General features: G+C 38.4%; 1 protein-coding gene across 1 annotated transcript in view; it reads left to right on the top strand.

Moving 5' to 3' along the window:
* The window catches only part of wwox (WW domain containing oxidoreductase), a 229,757-nt gene that overhangs the window by 34,970 nt on the left and 168,099 nt on the right, over positions 1-26,688 (top strand). Inside the window, exon 6 of the mRNA XM_057330055.1 lies at positions 25,676-25,764. Coding sequence (XP_057186038.1) covers positions 25,676-25,764 — 89 coding nt within the window. The remainder of the gene's footprint in view (positions 1-25,675; positions 25,765-26,688) is intronic.

Below are 26,688 nucleotides of genomic sequence, written 5' to 3'. Positions count from 1 at the left end.
GACAGAATAACAGAGCTTTATTCAACACTGCCTCAAAACTAAAACATTCAACACAATACTGCAAGTTCACTTCGTGGTATTCCACTTTTTTGAAGGCGTGGTATTAAATTGTTATTATTGAACAAAGCTCCGTTGCTAACGCCTTACGAAATGCTCGCGCTGCAGACATTACAAGCGGCTGTTCCGCTGCTCTTGTATTTCCACACTGTAGACACAGCTGCCACAGCTCGCGCTCTCGTTTACGAAACTTGCGCGACGGCAAACGTGATCGGAAATAATCAGGCATGAAATAGCCGATCCCGATCAGCTTAAAAATGCCTTTTTTATACACATTTTATACAAAATGCCTGTCTTTATACACCTTTGAAAACATAGTTATAGATATATTATATTGCATTTCCTTTAATAGGTCCTCCAAAAAATTACATATTGGACCTTTAAGGTTGACATTTGTATGGAATTAAGAGGGAAAAGCTTACAAAGATATGGGCTTTAAGATTCCTTTACGTTCTGATGTGTAATCATGGAAATGTAATGCATTGTTTCGCACCCTGAATGTCTTATCTCGTAGTCATGAAATGCAAACAGATGGCTTGAATCGCATGAGAAAGCAAGAAGAAAGTTGCCATATTTAGTTGTCCTGCAGATGCTCGCTAGTTCTGGGGAATGTAACGTATCATGTTTGTTTGTTGTGCGAGACATTCAGTGTCACTTTAGTTTGTTCCCTGTCCGTGGTTCTGAAACCCACGTGCACGTTGAGCATCAAACCTCACCTCCACAACTGCACGTTCAGTTGAAAAATAGAGTTTCTCAGATCTATATCTCTGTGTCTTTCCCCCCTCGTATCCCCTCACCGGCTGATCCCTCCATCGGTGCTGTGGAGAAAGGGCCCCAACCTCCTCCTCATTTATCACTCAGTGTTTGAACCCTCTGCTTTTTGGGCAGAAAAGAGGTGCAGCACTTTTTTTTCTCTTCCTCCATACTCCCGGTGCTCTTAACTGGTAGTCCGCGCTGGATGCAGCCAGCGGAATTAATTGCATCCCGTTACTGGAGATCAGCAAGTTTGTGCGATACGCATGCTGTTCAGCCATATGGCTGCCCACTAGGTGAAGAGTTTGATTAATGTTTCGAAGGCCTCCTTTTTTTTTTTGCACAATTTTTTCTTCTTCCTGCTAATATCTGATCCCCAACCATCACAAAGCCCAGCCTCTGTTTTACGGCTTTTTTGTTTATTCCTCTTTGACTCGCGTTTGGCTTACGCATCGCACCTGTCACTTCACGTAATGAATAGCACGAGTTTTTCATATTGCAGTCCCATGTCTTTTGTGCTTCTGTATGTTTCTTTCTTCTGCGTAGAGTACACTTTGAAGGTCTTTGTTTTAAGTGTGCGCGCTCTGATTCAAAGAAAGAAATACATATGCGCTGCGGTATACACAATTATTCGTGTATGTCTCCTGTTGTCGCTTTTAGGTCCGATGCGATTTCCTCCATTGTAAGACTTCACAAGAGTCTTCATCACGATTATTGTCATCACTTTTCACACCTTGTTTCTAACCTGACGTTAGATTCTCGTTTTTAGATTTGGTGTAGATAGACAACATTTTACTTTCACTCCCAGGAAACCTAGGCGTGCCTGAATTGTTCAATTTCCGTTCACGAAATGCCTTCCGAGGGCATCTAGAGGGCACGAGTTAACAAGAAGGTAGCTGGAAATGCTCGTCCCGGCGCCAACTTTTTGGGCAAATATAAAAACACAGGGATGGGGATTTTGGCTTGGTTTTAATCACACGAGTATTCTCCAGGTCGCGTTCTCTTATTTTGCGCCTGTCTCTCGATCTGAGTCGCTCTCATTAAGCGTGCTTGAATGTGACCCAGTAGGGCCTTTGCGAGAATGGGAGTTTGGGACGGCCTGCCCTCATGTGGCCCACAATCTCCTGAAGCCTCTTTCTCGGCACAGTAAATCTACCTGATTGTGTTGTGTACCCCAGGTCTGATGGGTGCGTTACCAAGGTGGTGAAGTCTCCAAAGAGCCACTCTGAATTGCAAATGGTGGCCATAACTCAGGTGTAATGTAGATCTTAACATGGATGGCCAGCCATTTCTCTCCATTTGGACCAGATGGGACATTCGCCCAACATCAAAGAGAGAGAGAGTAGGCTTTTATTGTGTCTGAACGACGTCAGCTACGTTTCTTTATTTTGGAGAATGCGGAAGACGGAACGAAGTGCGAAAGCGAATAGAGGGATGACAGAAAAAGAGTTCTGAATGACCGCGTGACGTGAAGAGGGATGAAACTTTTCGTTGCGTACCTTTTGGAAGAATCTCAATATGTTTTCTACACTGACATTAAGACATCCGTTTCTTTTCTTAAGAGGAATAATGTTTATTTTGTGTAGCATCGTCCACATGCACTAATGAAACGGAGACACGCATGGGAGGCGGCCGCGCCATGTGCGCTGAATACTTGGCGAATGCAAATGTAAATCCCTCCTATTATTTTAATAATGTGCATTTTACTGCTTTGCATGGATCATTTATTTGCAAACCAGGTTATTTTTTAGAAGGCTCGGGGGTAATTTCATGCTTTGGAGCATTTATACCTATAACTTAATGAGTAAAATGGGTGTTGTTTCCTGTAGTATGCCATGAGAAATTGGCCTTCCTGCTTATCGACAAAAGGTTTATTTGACATTATTCCTTTGTATCGTTTGATCATTTTCATCTGATTGGTTATGAGCATTTAAAGTCTGACTTCAGATGTATACGTTGGATCTGTTCTTCTAAATGCCATTTCTTGTCAGTTAGAGCCCCGGAGTCAGACCCGCTGGCCAGTCAAATTCGATTCGCTTCCATTATTACTCAATTCATCCTGAAATAGCGGGGACGTGTTGATGAACTTTGGAGCATGCTCCGTCTACCCCATGAGACAGTGCAGACCCCTGGTAATGCGGTTACAGGTACGGCAGATATGCACGAGGAACGACGTCCGTGTCACGGAGTCTGATGTCCCCGCATCTCTCGCGGCTCTTCCTGAAGAATTCCTCTCCCGCCAAATCAAATTAGGCAGCATGAATTAAAGCAATAACACGATTTGTTTACAATGCATCGTTTATTTCCTGTCAAGCAGTGCACCAGTGGCAGGCAGCAATTCCTCGACCTTTGACCTTGTCATGGTTGACAAGCTAAATTTATTACATTGTTCTGTGAAGTTCATCATTACACGGGCACTGCCGATACAAGCATACTCAGGAAGAACGCACAAGAAGAGACTTGCTTTGCTGTGTGCTTTCATCATTTGTCCTCTTTTGACACTATAAAACGATGTTGTTTTACAGCAGGGTTTGATTAAACTAGTAAATACTCAATGATTTCTGATCTGTGCAGATTTTGAAAAAAAAAACAAATAACTAAATAAATTAATATTGAAGAGGTTATAAAATATAATAATGAAAATATAAAATATAATGTAAAAAACAATATTTGAATAATCATAATAATAATAATATAATTATTATTATTGTATACAAATTAAAACATTTTTAATAAAATAAGTGTTATGTGTGTACTGTATTTCAGTAGAAAAGTTTGCTGTTTAAGAAAGTTTTTTTAATCCTCCGAGTAAAAATTGCACAAATATCAAATGCTTGAATTCCCTGTTTGATCTTCAATTCAATTACAGTAGTGTGTGTTTCAGAGATTATTTCTAATACACATGTCATTTAAAGTGACAATCAAAGTGAACAAAAAACACAGAAAACATCAGGTGCTTTTAAAAATGTTTTGAGCCTGCTGGATATTGAAATGATATATTAGATTGTTTTAAAAAAACTACACATTTTCAAAGCATAAAGGGTGAATTACATAAAACCTGATTTGGAACAATGTAATCATATAGACAAAAGCATATAAAAAGAGAGAAAAACTCATTATTTTGTATCTCAAGGGACTCTCATTTTGCTGACATTAACAATATGAAGTTAAGCACACCGCGGTGACATTTATTCAGAGCAGACTTCATTTGGATGTAACACGGCCAATTGATACATCCTTAAATCTCAAGCATCGTATCAGAGAGGAAAACTTGCAGAATTGCAAAATACACCTGTGTAAATGTGTAATTGGTGGGGTTTATTCCGAGCTCGGAAATAACGGCGAGCCATAGGTGTTGCATTAAGATCTGGTTGTTAGGATCTCAGGAAACACGGCAGATGCGTTTGTAAATTCTGCACCGTGTGCAGATCTGAGGAAAATTGGGAGTAAATCTCTCAATATCTGCTGCGATAAAGACGCATTATTTCAACGTATTTCACTTCCTGATGCAAATCAAATTTCCCCCTATAGAGCAGAAAAAGAGAGAATGAGAGAAAGAGAGGAAATGGCCATACAGGCGGTGAGATGATGATGTGGGCGGAGTTTAAATGAGAGGACAGCAACTTTGCAGGGAGGGGAGTGTCTTCTGCGTAAACTTTTTGTATGTTTATACGATTCTGGGATATTTTATAGATCTGTTTGATATGAGAGGTGTTTGAAAATGGAAATTAGGCAAGTTTTTTTTAGCACATTTGCAGTGCAAGTCATCATGTCACTCAAAGCATCTGTCTGTGAAACGCCACCTGTCACAAAACAACTGAGACCCTTCATGATTTACTTTATCAAAAGTAGTACAATGTAGATATAAAGGACAAATGCAATACAATAACGTACGATGAAATATGACAATAAAAAAAGACTAAAAGCTAAAATTCTTTAGAAAACAAGCGAAATGGCCCGGTGCCGTCCGAGGCTGAGGCACAAAGGTTGACGGTCTCGCTCTGCTTCGTGTCCGTTGTGCTGCTCTTCTGGTGTGAAGAAGTGGCACACCATCGTGCCCCAGTGTTGTTCTTAAGTTTTAACAATTTACTTTGATGAGAAGAACTGAAAATACACAGATCATACATAAAATTCAGTGGAAGTTAATAAATTAAGATTATTAATTAAGACGGGCGTGTCAAAAGCAGGCTTTGAAGAAAGAGTGACGGAATAAGCAATGGGGGACTGTTCCACTGTAGAGCTTTGTGTCTAGCAAAACCATCGCAACATTATAACAACACTAAAGAGCGAGCTCTTACTCTTACTAACACGTATGTAATAAAAATACAGTGAAATAATAATAAAGCTTATTCTGAAATCTCGAGAGAATTTGCGAGAATTCAGTCTGCATAGAGAACAAATAGAGAAACAAAACCGAGAGCAAAATGATTAAATCTAGGATTTTTTGTCCTCATGTTTATGGTCTCTCACAGTTGGAAACTCGTATAAGATTAAAAGAATCTTTTGTGGTGAGGCCCCGGCATTAGAGGTTGTAGCTAATATGTAGCTATGTCAGTACTATCTGTAAGTCCATGGGAGTGTTTGGGAAACGGAAATGCCTGACTTTTTCATTAAGAGTGCCTGTAACATCCGTGTTCTCCACTGTCATTCGAATATTCCACCCATATCGATGCATGCATTTCAGCACACAAAACAGTAGGACGAATCAATGCATGTCTCGTAATATCTGACGTTCCCTTCCCACTGAGCTCACGTGTACGCTCATTTCCAGTGTTTCTCATCTGGAAAATGATTCCGTGTCCTTCCGTCTCCTCCTCCTCCATATCTCCAACAGTATGATTTGCAACTTGATTCCAGGAGAGAGAGAGAGAAACCTGTAGATTACAGAGAGGAAAGCCAGGCCCTGTCAGAGACACAAGAAATCAATTTAATATAGACTTAACTTGAGGAAATTGCATATTCTCTCTCGATGTGCTGAGCCGACACTTTCGAGCGGCCCTCAAGAGGAGCCCACCTCTTTATTAATTGCTGTGTGTGTGTAAGAAAGGGTCTCCACTCTGAGAGAGAGAGAGGGAGAGAGAGGGAGAGAGAGAGAGAGAGAGGGAGAGGGAGAGAGAGAGAGGGAGGGAGAGAGAGAGAGGGAGCGAGAGAGAGAGGGAGCGAGAGAGGGAGCGAGAGAGGGAGCGAGAGAGAGAGCGAGAGAGAGAGAGAGAGAGAGGGAGCGAGAGAGGGAGCGAGAGAGGGAGCGAGAGAGAGAGCGAGAGAGAGAGAGAGAGTAATTAGGCACTTCCACAGGGCCTGAAAGCGAAGCAGCCAGGTGGAGCAGAGATTGGTGGGTATTTATGAAGGAATGTCATAATCGTGACAGAATGATCTATGGGGCGGCAACGCTGCCTATTTTTCTCTCCTCCTCTCCTTCTTTAAAAAATATATGATAAAATACAGTCTTAAAAGTTGATGACCAATTTGTGTGGTCAGGTCACGGCAAGGTCACAGAAATTTCCCACTGTTTGGCTTTCTTTGAGAAAGAAGGTGAATCGGAGAGGGAAAAAAAGACCAGCGCTCATCAAAGGCAAATAATAATGGAGCAGGTGAGATGAGGGGCTCAAAGTCACTCGTTTAATTGCTTTTAAAAGGTGCCTTTTCTCTACATCGCTACACACACAGACACACACACACGTTACGGCACACACACCTTAGTCACTGTCGTATAATTTTAATGCCTTTTTTTGACCCCATTTAAATGAATTTAATAAAAGCTTGATAAACACGTAATGGGTTTCATTATCTGACATTAAGTGCATAAAATCTCCGTGTGAGCGTTTACATACAGAATGAATAATACGTTTATATTTAACATTTATTTCAAATGGAGATTTAAACTTTTTTGCATGACACGTTTACTGAATGCTTGATTTTTCCTCTTAAGCCAGGCGTGTACTATTTTTACAGTACGTGTTTGTTGTTAGAGTTGGCACTCTGCATAACGAAAAATGTCATACATTTTCTGATTGTCGCAAAGCAATTTTTCGTCACAGTCATGCAAAGTGTGCCAACTTTGCTTCAAAGGGCAGGGCTCCAGACAAAAAAAAAAAGTTAATATTAGAGCCACATAAATCACATACTTTCAGTTATCCGGTGTTTTTCCTGGCTCAAAATGTGGCGGACGTGGTGCCATCCTGATTCTGTACACAGAACGTGTAGGCCTACTGTGTGTGGCTTTCATACTTTACAAACAACAAAAAAAGTTCTAAAAATGAGATAAAAATGACAATTAGTAAGTTAAAAAAAGTTCATATTACATTTATTCAACCAAACAGAAAAGTTGGTTAAAATCAAATATAGCCTATCATTTTCATCGAACTTTTCAGTACAAAATAGCCAACTGAATTAACCAGTCTTACCAAATGCATAAAAAAAGATCAAAACTCATTCACATCCTGCGTTCTCTTGTGGTGCACTGAGCTTTAAATGAGTCCATGATCTCTTATATTCTGTTTAAATGAATCGGTTCAAAGGAGTCAATTGTTTGCGAGTCATTCTGATGATGATGTGCATTCATACTGGCGAACTCGCTGTGTACAGTTTAACGCTGATTCAGCGCCACGTTAATTTAAGGAAACCTATCAAGAAATTAAAGTACTTGGATGCAAAAGAAACAATATTCACCTGAACAGCCGAGAAATACAGCTAATACAGCTCCTAATATAGCTCCTTAGGAGGAAATTAAACAACTGTCCTCAGTGCCTCACTGTGCTTCAGCGGTTCTATTGTGGCGTAATGCCGCAACTGCAGCTCCAAATGTCAGTCCACTGAGTGCACGCAGTGTTTTTGTAAAGACACCCAACAATGGAGAGCAGATCGCTTGCGCGTGCGGGAAAAGTCCAGCTGCATCCAATTTAAAATGAGTAAATTTGGATGGTCGCCAGTGGCAAACTCCGCAAAAATACCACTTGCAAATTCATATTTTTGGTCGCAAATGCGACCGTTTTGGGTGCAGTCTGGGGCCCTGAAGGGGTTATTAAAGTGATTAAAAAAAGAAAATTATTTTTCTCACCTTGTCATTTCAAACCTGTATAACTTTCTTTCTTCCGCAGAACACAAAACATATTTTCAAGAAAGTTGGTAACTGAACAGTGGTGGCACCCTTTCCCTTCTATTGTTTAGACATAAAACCAATGCAAGTGAATGGGTGCAGGTTAACAACATTTTCTAAAATATCTTCACACAGGTTTAAATGACAAGAGTAAAAGATGAAATAATTTTCATTTTTGGAGTGAACTTTCAAGACTGACAAAAAGAAAAAAAAGCGATCAAAACTGCCGTGTGGCGCTTCTGTTGAAAGCAACCAAAGAAACATACACGTGTCTCAATGCTTTGGTGGAGAACCAGAACACATCTAGCAATGCCTTAGATCAGTGGTTCTCAACAGGGGGGCTCCAGCTGACTTCCAAAGGGGGATCCAAGATGGCTAATATTTAAATATTTTACAAAATTATATTTCTTCTTATTTGTCCATTTTGCAAAACGAATTAACGCTTTCCCAGTTAATTTTAAGCTTTCAAATATTTTATTGTGTAGACATTTTGAGTTTTTGTTACAAGCAATGCTGAGTTGCGAATAACTTCCATCTATAACGAACCTAATTTACACAGAAAAGGGCCGTGTTTAGTGCCTTGTTAACATGGATTGCAGGTGGTTAGTGAATAAGTTGCTGGCTTTTGTGTTGAAATATCTTGTTTACTTTACATCTGTTTCCTTTTTGCTTCAGTCTGCATAGAGAACAAGTAGAGAAACAAAAGCACAGAGCTTTGTAGTGTCATAGATAAATTACCCAGAGTTCCCGCGCATGCTGCTGTATAATAATGTGTTCATGAACACTTGCTTGTTATTTGTCTTACATTTGTGTTTATCACGTTGTTCTTCGAGTATAATCCAGGTCATGATTATTTATCTAATTTTACATTAGCATCTGAAATGTATTATTTTGTTTTTGTTTAGAATGAGAGGATTAGATGTTCACAAAGACGGTTACACTTATATTTTACTCGGCTCCTGTTTAGTATTCAGTTTCAAACATTCCGATTTTGTATAAATATATGTATTTTATAATACTTTAACCAGGACAATAAATGTTAATGGATTGACTTCTTGACTATTTTATTGTAATTTCGGCTACATTTTCATTTTATAGGCACATTTCAGCTTGTTCCAAACTTGAAGTTAAATGAATCTATTTTTACGCACATTTGACGTAATGTATTAATGAATAAATGCAGCTAATGTTGGCGTGCGGAGTTTCCAGCAGCAAAGTCACTGTGAAGCTCAGAGCTTCTGCTGTGCACACTCAGCGTTTAAAACTATACAGTGTACTTCTCTCTTTTCTCTTACTGTGCCCTTGAAGAGATGAGCACCTGCTTCTCATAAAATTCTTCATCACTCTCATCCATGTAGGCCTATGCTCTTTTTCTTTCTTTCTCTCTCTCTTTCTGGTCCTTTTTTTCTCTGAAACTCGGCCATCTGTCTAATTGTTCACCTCCGTTGCTTTAATGCTTTTACATGGCTTCTCCCTCCTCTTTCCAGGCAATAAACTTTATTTTCTTCCGAGGTTTCATTCTGCGCAGGCGTCCTTGGTTTTGTGCCCCAGTCTTTGTGTTGCTTGTGTTCTCTCTCTGCTCCGCTGCATTGTTCTCTACTTTTACAAAACATGCTGTTGTTTCTCAACGTCTAGTAGCTGTCAAGTGATTACAGTTTGAGCGAAAACTGCCACAGATTATGAATTGAATGACCTTTATTAATATTGTTATCAGTTATCTTTATATTGATGTTTCTGTATTTTAGACACCATTAAATAATAGAGGCATATCTCAATATCTAAATTTTGTTCTCGATGTAGTTGTAACTCTTATATGCTTGTGTGCGTATGAAGTAAATCTTGAGTGTAAATAAATAAACGTCAGATTAAATCACATTATGTAGTTCTGAATCTGAATATCTAAATTGGAAACATTATTGTATACATATCCAAATATACTGTAAATTGAATATATAAATAAGTGTAACTTTTAATGATTTTTTTACTAATGTGTACTCTTTCAGTCTTTACTCTGCAAAAATGAAAAATGATGTGGCATGTAGAAATAGGTGTGGTTCGCTGCCCCTAGCAATATTTCAGGCAACCGAAACTATTTCCGTTTCATTTGTATGGTTTGTTCAACCCAAAACGTATTTGTTTGTGCTCTGTGCTCATACGAGTACTCGATCTGTGTCTTTATACCTCCTGATTACCATCACACCATATCACATGATTGAAAAATGGATCCTTAATGAAAAAACATATTTGTCTCTATGACCGTTTACTTCGGGGACCCCCAACACTGCGTCAAATTTAGTCCTCCCAGCTCACTCTGGCTCTCTTCTCATCCGGCGCGTGATAAATCTGCGCGCGCTCCGCTGGGGCAGCGCGGGCTGAGGAATAACTCTCCAGAGCTCGTGTGCCGACGCTTTAAAAAATAAACCTGTTTGTTGCATCTCCATCATACATTTATCAAATCATTTCGGAGCAACGTTTCGGCATCCGCCGGCTCCCGCCAACCCAATTTATCTCCTTCTAAACGGGACCGTAGCTAAACAAGGAGCAGGTGTCGTCAGTCACTGAAGCTTCCCAGAGTTCTCCCACTTCCTGCCATCGCTTTCCCGGCATCCACATTATATCCCGCTTGTTTTTTACTGCTTAGTAATGCTTTATAGCCTATAAACTACATATATAAAAGAGTTTGATGTCGCTGGGTGGCTAAAATACGTTGAGAGCCTTTTTCTGTCCCTAAACTGGGGAGTCAGCTGAACCTGAACCATTTCCTGCTATCAGCGCCTCAATTTTCACATGCATCAGGCATATATCAAATATAAACCCTTAGCAAAGGAGATTTTGGTGGAATGATACAGTTGATTCAAGAGTGTCATGTGGCATGTAGACGTTATGACACTGTACGTCATGTACTTTGGGTTGGAACGACAGTAGCGCTATGAAACATACATCAGACACGATGAACAGATGACAACTGCAGGGTGTTTTTGTGTAGCGTCACCTGAAGGGAGTATAACCGCTGCATTTTAAAATGTACAGACTGCACTGGGGGTGTTTGCATGTACGACAGAAATTTGACAGAATCGGGTATTTATAAAAACTTGAAAATGTAGGAAAGCAAAATGAAAAATTTGAAGCGTCTTGGAGCTCTCTTGGATGTCAAAACATAAAATGATGTCCACACTAGTGGTTGGATTTTAATTCATTCAGTGTTTTTATTTTTTACATTTATTCAGTGGTCCATTCTGCATGTTAAATTCGAACAAATTCGAACAAATAGATGGGACAAAGTTGTCTTCGTTTGAAACGTAATTTTATCCAGTGAAAATTTGTTTAGATATACAATCCAAGAATAAAAAGGATTGTAGAGCAAATTATTTTAATGTTGTTTTTTTATTAAAATATATATACATCTTTTTTTTAAAGATTGTTTGAAATGAATGGGATCAATTCTGTCTTCATGTTGACTTCGAAGTCTGTGTACCATGGCAAAGTCGCATTGACTTCATCTCACAAGAATTTGTAACTATTTTACGAGGTGGTGAATCCGCATTTGTATAAATTTGTGCGATGTGAATCGTACAAAAACATGCGATTATTCAAAAAAGTAATACTGAAGCCCCTCCCCTAACCCCACCCCTAAACCTAACTGTTACCAGAGCCATTGAGAGAGCGAGTCGTATCAAGTTCGTTGACTCCAATGGTACAGTTTTTTCACAGCAATGGCAAGGTGCTAGTAATGCATGGATCTGCGGCTAAACAGACCGATTGACCTTTCGCAAGCAGTTTGATTGACAGACGATCTGACCAAACATAACGTCAATATTATGTGCCCCATAGCTGACCGACAAACAAACCAGTCCGACAAACCTGGCGCAGTAGAGCTTTGGTGATTAACTAAGTTATAACTTTTAAAAACCATTCTAAACGAAGGAGAATAGCGGAGTTCACATCACAACTATACCAATACAGATACGAGACATGATATTGTTGGAATTATTAATGTACGAATTAATGTATGAATTACAAGATATGCTTTGCCTCCCTGTGATGTGTTGAGCGCACTTTCAGCCTTCAGAGAGCAGCATTTGTTGTGACATTTTAAAGGAAAGACTTTTTCAGCAATGAAGTCATAAAGCAACAGCTGTACTGTGTTTGTTGTATTTAACACACATAAAGATTAAGTCACTTATGGACCGTTATTCTTATCTGTAAGGAACTAGTATTTAAAAGTTTACTTTCGTTTTCACAAAGAAGGATCACGGCCGACTAAAAGTTACTCTCTCTCTAAAATTGTCATAACTACAAATTTTGGAGTAAACATAAACACTTAATACACCACATTTAGGTTAGCTATACATTCATTTGTGTGACAGTAGTAGCAAACTGCATCGCGCGAGTTTAGAATTAACGTGACGTTATCGTCTTCTGGTGTGGAAGCAAATGTAGGTATAATTATTGTTACAGTTATTTCAAATCCTGAATGTATCCCCCGACCTTTCTGTCTCAAACCAGCGTGTCATTTTTCCAGAAAGTCTTCACTATTTCCCCAGGGAGTGCACAAATTTACACTGGGAGCACATGGCGGATACAGAAAACTGACGTCATCAGACAGCACAAAACTAGCAACGTACATTGACAGAGTAAATGAAGACAATAGTTTTGATTTCATGTGGACTTTAATATTATTAAAGATACTCGGAGAAAGCTCATGCCTGTAAACACATTTACTGTCTTTCATACTTGCTCTGGCACACATCCTTTAGTTCGTAGGGTATGAGTATGTGCTGTGAGATTTGACAAGGTCTCCATCAAAGACAGTTTTACATTGATGAATGATGTTTGGGGATGTTGGGTAATTTTTCTGTGACAGCTCTGGAGTACATTGCCATTGATTGCCTGAGCTCTTTACAGATTTGACAGGGACACAGTTATACAGCGTGACGGTTAAACTTTGAGCTGGTTGTGCAAATGTTGCAGACTCGATATCAGGTGGGCTGACCACCTGGACAATTACTAACCGGACAATTAGAAATAAAACTGTTGCTCTTCCCCCGAGCGGGGCACTTAACCTCAAGTTGCTCCTGTGGGATTGTATGAGCAATTAGTGTACTGTAAGTATATTTGCATGTGTCCTGTAGATGATATGTGACTGAGTGTGTGTTTATAATATCAGCTAATGGATAACAGTTGCTGATTTTTGTGTGTTCGTTTGTGAAAACGTTTAATGGATATTCACACATACACACGGCAAGAGCTTTCCAAACTTGCAAGCTGTGCTTGGATTGGCTCATTTTTGAGGAATATACCAGAGTGATTGTATTGGGGAATAAATATTTTTGACCAATGGGTTATAAACAAAAGCTGGATTTGTTAGATATTGTCGGCATTCTTCCAAAACCTTATGTCCGTATTCGCTGTTTTTCAGGAAAAAACACTGTACTTTATAAATGATTAAATACTGTGCTGTCAAAGTTAACAAGCACTTTTTAATACTTTTTATTGGTTAGATATTTGCAAAACCCAGTGACAAACATAAAGTGTGACTAATAATAATAATGATTTATAAAAATAAAAATCACGAAATATGGAGATGTGAGGTTTCAGAAGGACAGCAGCGATATGTAGCTTCAAATTGTTTCATGGGTATTTCCATGAGATAATTGGTATGCATTAGTTTTGGTTAAACAGAAATTTTGATCACGAAGTTGAATTGTTTTTACTTATGTATCACCTACAGTATTTTCCAATAATTTCTGTGTTTTATTTACAACTTGTTTTTTTTAAATGGCTTTCATAATAGATGGCTTGAGAATAACCATTTACAGAACACCACTTTAGGGAAAAAATGAAAAACCTTTTGTACATTTTAGCTGTTCATACGTAATTGGCTTAAAGATTACAGGTCACATGCGCAAAGGCAACAGAATTCAAAGCATATCATTTCTGTTTACTTGCTAGCCAAGCAAGTGCCATTGAGATGAATTTGAGTGTTGACGTTTAAAGCAGAGGTAAGATGCTATTCAAGCATTCTGACTTCTTTACACTGTTAAACGTGCTGGCTTCTCGAGCTAACATGGTCAACTTGTCAAAAACGAGTTGAACGTAAGACGTAGTATTTCTGTGCTCGATTCACTCCGCTAGGGTTCGTACAGGTTTTGGAAAGTTTTTTTCGAACATGGATTCCCGTTTCGTAACCAGGGTTCTGAGTCCCTTATTCGACAATTCTCCCGGAAAAGCACACCCACGCGTCATCCAGCGAGCGAAAGAGCACACGCCAACCAGCCAGCGTGAGAAAGAGCATGCCCATCAATGCCGCTTCACTCGGCTGACTGAAGTTTAGCTGTGTTTGTTTGTTCACTGCATTTCGGTGATGAATGTTATATAAACGGTGGATATAACGCTGGATTTGGAGATCGTTAGAAACAGATAGATGGAGCAGTCCCAGCACTAAAAGATGCCGGAGTTGAACCGCACGCGGCAAGTCAAACTTAGTCACATGTCTGTGTTTTGTTGGCAATCGGCGCGTACGTGCATAATGTAAACAACCCAAACTTATAGTGAATCAATGCGGTGATGTATTTTGTGCTCGTGCTGTAGTTCCCCCCTGGATGCCTCCAGGCGCTCGTATTTTTCCGGAAATAATCATACAGCTGTATGTGTCTTTTATAAATTTGATCAAACTAAATGCACTTCGAAGATACGAAGTATGCAATACTACTGTATAGGTACTCGAGATTAATATGAGATTGGCAGAAACTGCGTGTTACCTCATCTTTAAAGAGTACATAACATGAGATCATGAAAATGACATTTCATGCAGTGTGTAATGTTGGCGTGTTTGAAAGTAAGCAGTCTGCCAAGTTGTAAATCCGAAGGTGAATGAATAACAAAGTTTTATTGGCTTGGAAAATAGGGAGTCGACTCTGAATCACGCAAACAAGTCGTCCCTAGTCCGATTCGCGAACCGCCGCAGATTTACGTTAACTACACATAGTCCCAGCCTACGTTTAGCTGGGACTGCCCGCGAAGACTTCACTCTTCTCCCCCAAACACTGTAGCTCATTCGCGGTAGACCAATCACATCAGACTAGGCTAGCAGAAAAGAGGGGATTAGACAGATGAATCACGGAACGAATCATTTGAGAGTCAGTCAAGAAGTAAGGTAAAAGTAACTAGCTATTATTACGAAATAATAGTGTTTTTACACCTATGTACATAAACTTGTTGTTGGACACTCCATAGACCAAAGTAGGACCTTAAAAATCCCTAGTTATGTACTCTTTAAAGATTTCGCCAGTTCTCTTTGGCTTAAAGAAGTCAGAACTGACACTTTTTTCCAAACAGTCAAAAGTTTGGCGCCGCGAGACTACCTTGTGTCAGACTTGGACAGTCTGTTAACCAACACCACCACACATCAAAACTACCTGTTTGGGTTTGATGTCTGTCCAAATCATTTAGTCATCAGTCTTCACATCTGTCCTCTTGTGTGTTTACCAGCAGCTGTTCTTTCCTGTCTTTCAGTGTTCACACGCCATACACCTGCCAAACACGGCTATCTGAGGCTGACACGCAATAACTCACACAACTGCATCCCATTCACTCTACATCTCATCGCTCTAAATGGACGCTGATCTTTACTCATCTGTTCTGTACACTCACAATTCACTGTATTCAAAGTTCATGTCAGCATGATTTTAACATACTTTTTTTGTCAACTATCTACATTTAGTTCCTCATAGTCCTATATACTAGTAAACATTGACACACATTTGTGTGGAGGTTTTAATAGATGGATGACTTTGAATATTGACTGTAATCTGCAGACAGACATTCAGATCTTTATAAAACAATTATCCATTTGCTCCGACAGCGGTTTCTCTCGTGTGTGTGTGTGGCTTTTGGCTGTGTTTCAGAGTAAAGACGGACTGTCTATGTTTCGCTTTTATCGCACAATCACCCAGCTGCAGTCGAGGTCTGCAGGCACACAGGCTAAACCTGATTTAGATAAATAAGACCTGTAAGATGCTGTAGCTCTGTGCTCCTGACAAACAGCCTGTCTGTAAGAGCGAAGAGTTTGTGTGCGGTCCTGTTTGCCTTTTCACGCTGGGGCAGATGATTGTAAAACCTGGAAATCCAACACTGGAGACCTACCTTTATAAACGACTAATCATTTCATGACTAATCTGTCCAAAGAATTTTAGTCAAGGGTGTGTTAGATATTTTAAAATATAGTCTGGTTGAGCTCGGCTACAGGAAAATTCACCGGATTGAAATAAAGAGTTACAGAACCATGAAGATGTTATAGTAACTTAATGGTTCATAAAGAAACAAACATCCTTTGAGCTTTGAATATTGACATATTGGTATATACTGTATAACTTGATCAAACAGGAGTGAATGTTTTAGAGTGAGATAAAGCAACTAAGATATAACACATAGTCTTGTTTTAGGTTTCCTCCTGCTTTTGTTACTACTAATAAAACCAAATATAACTACATACTAAAAGTATCACTTCCTGATGGATGGTGTCGGGCCAGACTTCACTTTCCAGAAATTCAGAATAGTGTAAGACAGGATGGAAAGTGATATAAATTGATTACAAATTACAACAGTACCCCCAAGAAAACTGACATGTTTTAAAACACTTGCAATATTTCTTCATATATCATCATTTAAGAGATTATCGCATAGCACATCTGTGCAAGGCAAAATTAAATGAGTTGTATGTTTTATTGAGTGCATTACCATAAATAAGGTGATATTGTGACAATGTCCGGCATACTTAGAATGACCGTAATAATGTCTGCATGTACAAATGCCAAAAATTGCCTTAGGCTTATTATAATAACTACTTCCTAAGCCTTATTTTAAAGTCTCCGTGAACCAGTTGTGATCGTTTTTACTTCCGTACTCTGACGATTTCCGAGTGAAACGAATTTCAAATGAGAAAACAATATTAGGCGTGGCTTGTTTTTTCACTGCGATTAGATTGGATGTTACAGCCGTTGCAGTTTGAAATGCAACTGGCAGCAGACTGACAGTTGAAGGGGAATTGTAATTTTTATTTCACTGGGACTTTAAGAATAACAGAATAAGAAATGTGTAGGTATCTAAATGTAGCATGTAAAATATACACTAGCATGTAAAAGTTTACAGTCAGTTACTCTTTTAGTTATTAATATTTTCCCACATTTTAGAATGATATTAAACACATAAAAACTGTGGAATAAACCAAATGTAACTGTGGAAGTTGTGTTGTGACTAAAGAAATCTTCAATGTAGTCAGTATTTGTCTAAAAGTTGAGAAAATGTGCTATTATTTTTGTCAAGCAGCATCTTAAGTTCTCACCAGATGCATTTTAAAAAGTATTGAAAGAGTGTACATCTATTCCGGGCTCCTTGACTGTTTTTTCTTTATTATTTTATCCACGTCAATTATTTCATAACCTTTTACATTTTTATTTTGTGAATAAAGAAAGTAACATGCATTTTTTTTCTCTACAAAACTGAATTCAAACATCCAGACATGCTCTCACATCAAAACATTTAAGATCATGAAACAATGCAGTCAAATGACATGACACTTTTATACTATAGTAATTACATATTTTTATTTTGTAATGAAAGAAAATAACATGCATTTTTCTTACATGGCTAATTTCAAACATCCAGACATACTGTATGCTCTCACATTTAAAACATTTAAGATCATGAAAACATTTCGGTCAAGTGACACTAATAAATATAAGATGTTTTATATAAAATATAACTTGGCCTGCAAGTATGCGTCGGAATAATGCCACTTAAGTTTGTGCCTACAAGTTTTATGTTTGAGTCATCAACTGATAATTTTGATGGGTCAACACAACTTCCACTTAATATTATACTGATGGTCTTTAATAACCAAGTGTCCTAATTTTTTGTTGTTGATAATGCTGAACCACACGTCTCCAGGTATTAGTCAAGCCCCATTGGACAGTAATAATCTGATAAAAAAGTGATGTTGAACAGTTATTGTATATCTTGCAGTTTGCAATCGAGGGCGTATGACAAGACTAGACATGATTGCTCTGTCGGTATAGTGCGCGAGCCGTCCTGAATGGTCTACAGCACTAATTGCGCAGAGGCTGATTAGTAATTGTAAGTGGTTGGTGGACGTGCGTTTGTTAGGAGAAATGCTGATGGGGTGCTTTTCCTGTTAACCTGGTGGTGCGCTGTACATGGCATAATTAAATTGCCCCATGTCTCCTAACCCCACTGTAATATTAGCAGAGTTTATACAGTCATTCATCAAAAATTCCCTCATCAGAGGTTGCGTACAGGACTAGCGGAACCTGCTAACTTAGCACACAGCTGTTTGTGGCCAGAAAGTAAATGAAACGGAGCCGAGATTTTCTTTATCAGCGCATTGCTGTGCTGCTCTGCTAGTAATAAGTAATATTTTATGTAATTCTGAAAGATATTAATTTATTAATATTTAGTACAACAGCATGAACGTGAGAGACATTGCTTTTACTGTGTATTATACTTACAGTTACTCTATAATAAAGTTTTTGGGGTAAAACATAGTTATTGTAAAATCTGTTAAAAATCTGTTTTATTTACAACCTTAAGCTTGTTATGATTATTATTATATAAAGAGTTTGGTTAACAAATAAGAAATCTGTTTTAAACATTTTTCAGAAATCATGTTTTTTTATTATGTTATCAACGCGATCAACAACAGACAACAGAGGAACAACCAGGGAAAAATAGTAATGGCATAATTAACTTTATTCCTCTGTTGTCCGACATCGACCACAAAACAAGACCAACCAGACCAGACCCACACAGTCCCAACAAATGAAACGCCCCGAACCACAACCAACAAGCCCCCCCACTCCCTACAACACCCACCCAGCAACCTCCAATCAAAGTCACTGAGTGCAGCCATATCTTCAAACTGCTGTCATGTGATGTAAGTTTAGCATTAAATACCAAGTATTGTAAATTTAGCATTTATTTGACAGGTAGTCCGTCTTTGCTCTCGGTTGGGGATGGAATTGTCTGAGCTGGGCCGGTCAGATGGTCGCCTTTTTCTTGGGTGGTGATGGAATTGCCTTGGATGGAGCTGGGATGGTCAGTCATTCCGCAGGCTCTCGCAGGAGGATGGCACGGGATTTTCCGATGTAGCTGGCGTAATCTCTAGTTGGGGGTGGGCATATGACGTTCATCTGGGCCTGGCGGAATCTCTCCCTACCTCGGGATGGGCATCCCGAGGCGAGGGCAGAAGAGAATAATTAGAGTAGCTGCTGTTCATTAGCTATGTATTAGTGAATGCTTGGCTGAAAAGATGTGTCTTTAATCTAGATTTGAATTGGGAGAGTGTGTCTGACCCTCGAATAGTATCGGGAAGGCTATTCCAGAGTTTAGGTGCTACGTATGAGAAAGCTCTACCCCCTTTGGTGGATTTAGTTATTCTAGGTGTTATCAAAAGTCTGGAGTTTTGAGATCTTAGAGAGCGTGATGGGTTGTAGTGTGGTAGAAGCTCTGTTATGTAGGTAGGGGCTAAACCGTTTAAGGCTTTATAAGTAATTAAAAGAACTTTAAAGTCAATACGATACTTAATGGGTAACCAGTGAAGGGTTGATAACATTGGGGTTATGTGATCGTATTTTCTGGACCTGGTTAGAACTCTGGCTACTGTAGTTTGAGTACTGTAGTTAGAACTGTAGTTTGTTTATTGATGATGCAGGCAGTGGTGTAAAGTATTGGAGTAAATGTACTTAGTTACTTTACTTAAGTATCTTTTTGGCTACTTTGTAGTTGTACTGAGTATTAAAGATATTAGCAACTTTTACTCTCTACTTAACTACATTTTTGAACAAGTATATGTACTCTTTACTCCACTACATTTGTAATGACTAATGCAATTACACATTACATTTTGCATGGCACCTATCTTATAATTAATATTGCTATTTACAGGGCAATGAAGGTACTACAATCTTGTGGATTTTGCCATAAATTACAAAAACTTGTCAACTTGGCTTCTTTATATGAATATGAGTGCAGTATCAGGTAGTGCAGTATCAGGTAGATGTCAATCGCTGGCGGGTTATACACGGTTAGCCCTTACCCTCTATTTCTACAGTAATATATTGGCAACACTGTTGCCAGCTAGTTGCTGTAGGTCACACATCTACAAAAGCTCTTATTTTTAAAACTAACTCTTCCTAAATGTGCTCTAAACATGTTTGCTCAAAATTTGACCATGTGGTGGGACTATTGCCATGAAGTGATGTAAACCAGTAAAAAGAATGTATAGTATTTCAATTTTCAAAAGTGCTCTCACACTATATAGACAAAATATTAACCTATAGAATGAGTCGGACACAGAGAAATGAACAATTCACATATGAATCTCAACAATGGTGACAATCAACTGAACAGCTTCATGCTGCAATGCATGCTGGGTACATAGTACAAAACTCATTCATGATTGTTTGTCACCATTGATGAGGTTTGTATGTCAAGTGTCTAACTGTGTCTCAATTGCAAAGAAAGATTTTCTGACAGAGATCTTTCCATTATAACATGTAATCACTTTACCAAACATATCTTAATAAATCTTAAATGCTATATTATTATTATTTAATGATTGAATTCTTTCAGATGTATCTTCAGTTACTAAGCAAACATAAAGTTGCGGTTCCTGTAAAGTCCCTTTCAGTGTTATTGTATAAGTGTACATTTTAAAGCTACAAGAAAGTCAAAGAGTCCAACCAAAGCAAACACTGATCGCCATAATGGTGACTTAAAACATAATTGAACCACTATGAACTAGAGTTAAATCTCAATAAGATCTTACACAGATGACAGAAATAAAGTGAAAGTGGTGTCTGTAATATGTGAAGATGTTATTGATGTTTGTGTTTAATTCTCCTCTGGTGAAATCTTGACAGATTTATTGTGTTCATCTGTTATTTACACTGTTCATCTAAGACTGTGTGACTTAAGTGCGTTAATAGATTCTTTAATAATGTATCTTCAAACAGCCATTGCAGTAGTTTACTGTAAAACACCTACAGTAACTAGCTGGCAACAGTGTTGCCAATATATTACTGTAGAAATGGCAGGTAAGGGCTAACAGTGTATGTGAAATGAGGACATGACTGCAGCTGGCGATGAGGCCCAAACCAGCATGTCCAGTGCAAAAAGGCTTTGACTTTTTAATTCTACTTAACATTATTTATTTATCTGTTATATTGAAGAGACCTTTTTGAAGGAGTTTGGTTTACTTATGAGCATTGAGCTTAAATGAGACTTAGGGTGTTTGTAATGACGTAGGTTATGGTGTCGACCATGATTTGTTGCAATTTGAGGTGTTCAGTCTTATTATGATTTAAGAAAATAAATGCGATTGCTCTCCTCACAAATCAACTGTTTCTAGTTTTTCACTGACGTGTCTCTTAAGTGTTGAGGACTAGTGCTTCTTTGAGCCTACATTCAGTATGAGTAAAATACTCAAGTACTGTTAAAATCAGATACTCTAAGACTTTTACTGAAGTCGTTTTGGAATTGGTGACTTGTAACTTGTAATGGAGTAATTTTCACTGCAAGGTATCTGTACTTTTACTTAAGTATGGTTTTCAGGTACTCTTTACACCTCTGGATGCAGGACAACACTAAGAGTGCATACAGTAGTCAAGTCTTGAGGTCACAAATGCATGAATAAGCTTCTCTGCGTCAGCCACACATAAAATATTTCGCAATTTGGCAACATTTCTAAGGTGGAAGAAGGCTGTTTTTGTGACATTTGAGATGTGATTTTTAAATGACAGGTTGCTGTCTAATATAACGCCAAGGTCTTTAACTGTATTTGTTGGAGTAACAGTGCAGCCTTCAATTTGCAGGTCATAATCCGAAATATTCTGCTCACGTGTCTTTGGTCCGATAAGTAATATTTCTGTTTTATTAGAATTTAAAAGAAGGAAATTACAAGTCATCCAATGCTTTATATCGTCGATGCACTCTGCCAATTTGGATAGTTGGAAGGAATCATCTGGTCTTGATGAGATATATAGCTGAGTATCATCTGCATAACAGTGGAAGCTAATTCCATGTTTTCTAATAATGTTTCCAAGGGGCAGCATGTATATGGAGAATAGCAAGGGTCCTAAAACCGATCCCTGAGGTAATCCATAATTTACTTGCGTTAGATTTGATGATTCCCCATTTAAATGGACAAATTGATGTCTGTCTGATAAGTAAGATCTGAACCATTGTAGTGCCTGTCCCTGAATACCGGTATAATTGTGTAAGCGATCTAGAAGTATTTTATGGTCTACAGTATCGAACGCAGCACTAAGGTCGAGCAGGACTAGGAGTGAGATGTTACCTTTATCTGATGCTATAAGCAGGTCGTTTGTAATTTTAACGAGCGCAGTTTCAGTACTATGATGCGGTCTAAAGCCTGACTGGAATTTTTCGTGTATGTCATTATTTTGTAAGAAAGAGCACAACTGAGTGGACACTACTTTTTCTAGTATTTTAGACAGGAAAGGGAGATTTGAAATCGGTCTATAGTTTCCTAGTTCATTGGGGTCTAAGTTTGGTTTCTTGATAAGAGGCTTAATGACGGCCAGTTTAAAGGGTCCTGGGACATGGCCTAGATTAATTGACGAGTTGATAATGTTATAAATGGGCTCAATTGCAACGGGTAATAACTCTTTTAATAATTTAGTTGGTATGGGGTCTAATAAGCAAGTTGTAGGTTTAGATGTTGCAATAAGTTTAATTAAATCTTCCTGTTTTATAGGTGAAAAACACTGTAGCCTTTCTTTTGGGGTGATGGTTGGTACTAATTTATAGGACAGAGTTGGAGGTTGAGTTTTTACTATTTTGTCTCGTATGTTTTCGATTTTCTCTGTAAAACAAATTATGAAATCATTGCTACCAAGGTGCGGCGGAATACCCAGGTCAGGTGAAGTCTGTTTATTTGTTAGTTTAGCAACTGTACTAAATAAAAACCTTGGATTGTTTTTGTTAGTTTCTATGAGGTTACGGATGTGCTCGCCTTTCCTGCTTTTAGTGCCTTTTTATAACAGTTTGCACTCTCTTTCCACGCAATTTTAAAGACCTCTAATTGGGTTTGTTTCCATCTGCGCTCCAGTTTACCTGTTTCTCTTTTAAGGGCGGGAGTGGTGCTATTGTACCATGGTGCTACGTTTTTCTCATTAATCTTTTTTGACTTCATAGGTGCGACAGCTTCTAATGTATTAGAGAAAATAGTGCCCAATTTGCTGGTCATGTCATCGATTAACAGACTACACTATGGTCGCTCGATATCAACGTCACCACCACCAAGCGTCACATAACTCTTTCAAACTTTATTAAAAACGCGTTCCCTGGTAAATAATTACTTCGTGAATGAGTCCCCATCCACGTTATTTTTAGATTTTCTGCTATGTTGCATTATTTGTGAGAGTTATATGCGCAATGCCGTCTAACATCCCCATGGATTAAAGTTCTCCGTCACTACGAAGGATTTCCGTTAATTGCAGTGCTCCTGCCTGTCCTTAATGTTTAAATTCACTTTTCATAATTTTAACCCTTTGACGCATATACACCGGTGTGATTATAACATTCAGCGCTTTGGCTTGCACTGAACCAGAGACAGACTCAATCCTGTCACATATCACAACGATGCAGTGCTTTTAAACCACATAATGTTTATTTTATGTTCAGACATATACACATGCCTACAAGCACAAAATGCATCCATCTCCTCAAATATAATTTGACGAATGTGTTTTATTCAAATCAGATACACAGTATCTGCAATGTTAGCAATTGTTAAGATCACTCAATTCTTCTACCAGTTCACCAGGCACTTACATTTGTGTATTTTGAGAGAAATGGATGAATTCACGTGAAACAAACATGGCGGCGCCCGCTTAGAGCTCAACTAGCACGATCATTATACAAGTGTCTAAACAACAAAAGACATTCACATGCACAATCGGAATATCAGATATTTCATGACATAGTTAACAGTTTGCGAAAATTTTGAGTAAAAATACAAATTATGTAAAAGCAATACATCAGTCATACGCTGCTGTGGCTCTGCGGTGTGTCACATGATAAGCAGTGCCGCATCGCTATGGAAATGTTAAAGTGATACCTTCTTAATGGTCGCCTTGGAAAAGCTTGTCAGACACTGTAACTAGTCAAACACTGAAACTAGTCACTGTAACTAGTCAAACACTGAAACTAGTCACTGTAACTAGTCAAAAACTTAAACTGGTGTCAGGTGTAGCCAAGCTTCAGGAATATAGTTTCACAGCCAAAAGGCAGAAAAAGTGAAACGCACTCTAGAGACTTTTGCACAAAAAAGCACTTTTTGGGCTTTAATGGTTAGCTGTCACTTTCACTTTCACTTTAAGAGTTTCAGAAAACATTGTTTGGTCTTATAAGATAAATAAAAACATGCACTGAAAAGTTATGTAGATGGTTGATTATTTGTCAAGGTAAGTAGAATTTTTCATAGATTATAAATAAATTTTTAAATATGCAAACTGGCAATATTAAAGCGGTTCAAACATCTCCCCTTAAAGCGCTATTGGTCTCTACTATTTAAATAAAGTGTCGCTTAAAGGAATATGACTTAAATTCAGTCAGAAGAATTGTGTTCACTTTAATCCATGCATTCCCCCAAAGGATGTAGTCGCTTTTAGCAACTTGTTAGCAACCGCCGTTTTAAGACACAATAAAGCTTTTAAAAAATCACGGGTGGGTTATAACTGGTGTGTTTTATGTCATAGCGGCTTTGTTAACCACAGACCTTATTTCAGGCAGTTAACCAGAAACCCATTCAAAAAACCAATAGACTTCGGGAGGATGGAACCGGAAATGCTAAAATGCTAACTCGCTTCCGAGTTTTGCATACAAAAATATGTCATCCCTGCGGTACTCTAGTTGTTGAGAGAAAACCGATTCTTCAACGTTCATAAAACTTGCTTTTTCAGGGTGATTCAAACAATCCCAGTGTCATTGTGCTAAGCAAAGCAGATTGTCCAATTGTAACTGTTCTATGAGTTGATTTTTACCAAAGAGGTCCACATTTCATTGATCAAAGCATAAACAGAAAAATGTGTAAAAAAATAAATTGTGCAACTCTGCCGTTGCTGCATGTATACTCTAAAACCACAGAATTCCCACAGACCTTACCTCAGTGAAACTTCAGCTGACCTCTGACCAGCGAAGCCGTGATCCTTCCTTTGTTGAGTGATTTATGTGTCTTCCTTAATATCGATCTTGTTCTGGTATGATCAAAGGTGCACCTAAAAGCCAGCACTGAGAGAGGCCATTACTGTGGATTTGGCTTTGCTCATACATTATTTATCTCCTCCGGCCTGTTCTATATGCCATTATGGACATTATGAATGAAGGAAGCCACTGCCTCACCGTTTACTTAGTGTAAGCACAGGATGCACAGAGGAAAGATCGGATACAGGCAGCGCGGAGGGTCATAAAAATGCCATAAAGAGGATATTGAGATGCTCCCCAGCCAGCCAATGTGCAACATTCCCTATTGGAAATGCAGCCCTGATTTAGGGAAAGCGAGATGGGGCTGTTTTTCACAGTGTCCGTGAGATATAGCCGAGACTTTCGGGGTGGGATGTGTTGGGCCTTGGCTTTCAGTTTGTTAGCCGTGTGAAAATGATGGATGTATTTTGTACCAACATCTTGACTGGTTTCTCTCTCTTTACTGTTCTTTTCTTTTCTCACTAGAACAAAGCTCGCGTCGAAGCCATGACCCTGGATTTGACCTCTCTGAGGAGTGTTCGAGAATTTGCAGAGGCCTTCAAAGCCAGGAAACTGTGAGTAAAACCGTATACAAGCTCAGAATTAGTGTGTGATGTCATCGCACTTGTTTTGATCGCTTGGTCAACGTGAGCCGTATTCCAGACTGCTTATTCAAAAAATTGTATTAAATAAAAATAGAAAAAAAAAGATCTAATAAAACAAGGGCACATGAAATATGATAAAATACAATAAAATATATTAATGATATAATAAATTATTTAATTGTGATTAAAATAATGATAAAATAAAAACATGATATAAATTAATAAATGGATAAATAAAACAATAAAAAAAAAACCATTAAATGAAATAAAATGATACAATAATATTACCACAACTTCTACGCGCACACTCACAGCTAGTGAATGACACCAATCTTTAAAAGTATGATTTTGTGGTGCATCTTCACAAGCTTGTTTACTCCATCACAGCGGCCATACGGAAACTCTGTCTGGGCCTTTATCGAAAGCTTTCTGTACACTCTGGTCTGAGACCCGCCTCACCCAACCCCACCCCCGCGCTCCATTACCCAACTATCACATCAGAAAAGGGGCCAAAAGGTCTTCCCTCTTTCATTGTGACCCTCTGTCCCTCTCTGTGGTCAATAAATAAGTATCCAAAGCTTGGCCATAACTCCATCAATCTCAAAGCCACAGATTGGTAAATCCTTCACAGTCTCCTAGTTAAATCAATTACTGTCCTGGCTTACAGGAAGCGAGCTGAGCAACACCCACATTCACTCTCAAAGAGAGTCTGAACAAAATGATCAAATAAACAAATTTGTTTATTTATTAGCAAATATATTGATTCATTTATATATGGAAATGTCAATGGTTTGTATTGTTATGAATGGATTTATAATGCAATGTTTATGTAAGTTTACGTTGTACTATTACAAATAGTATTAAAAAGTGGAAGTGCTATATTTTAAAACTTTC

The sequence above is a fragment of the Triplophysa rosa genome, linkage group LG3, assembly GCF_024868665.1.
Source record: "Triplophysa rosa linkage group LG3, Trosa_1v2, whole genome shotgun sequence".
In the NCBI taxonomy this organism is placed as follows: Eukaryota; Metazoa; Chordata; class Actinopteri; order Cypriniformes; family Nemacheilidae; genus Triplophysa; species Triplophysa rosa.
The sequence above is the reverse complement of the archived record's forward strand: the minus strand, read 5'-3'. Positions and strand labels throughout refer to the sequence as shown.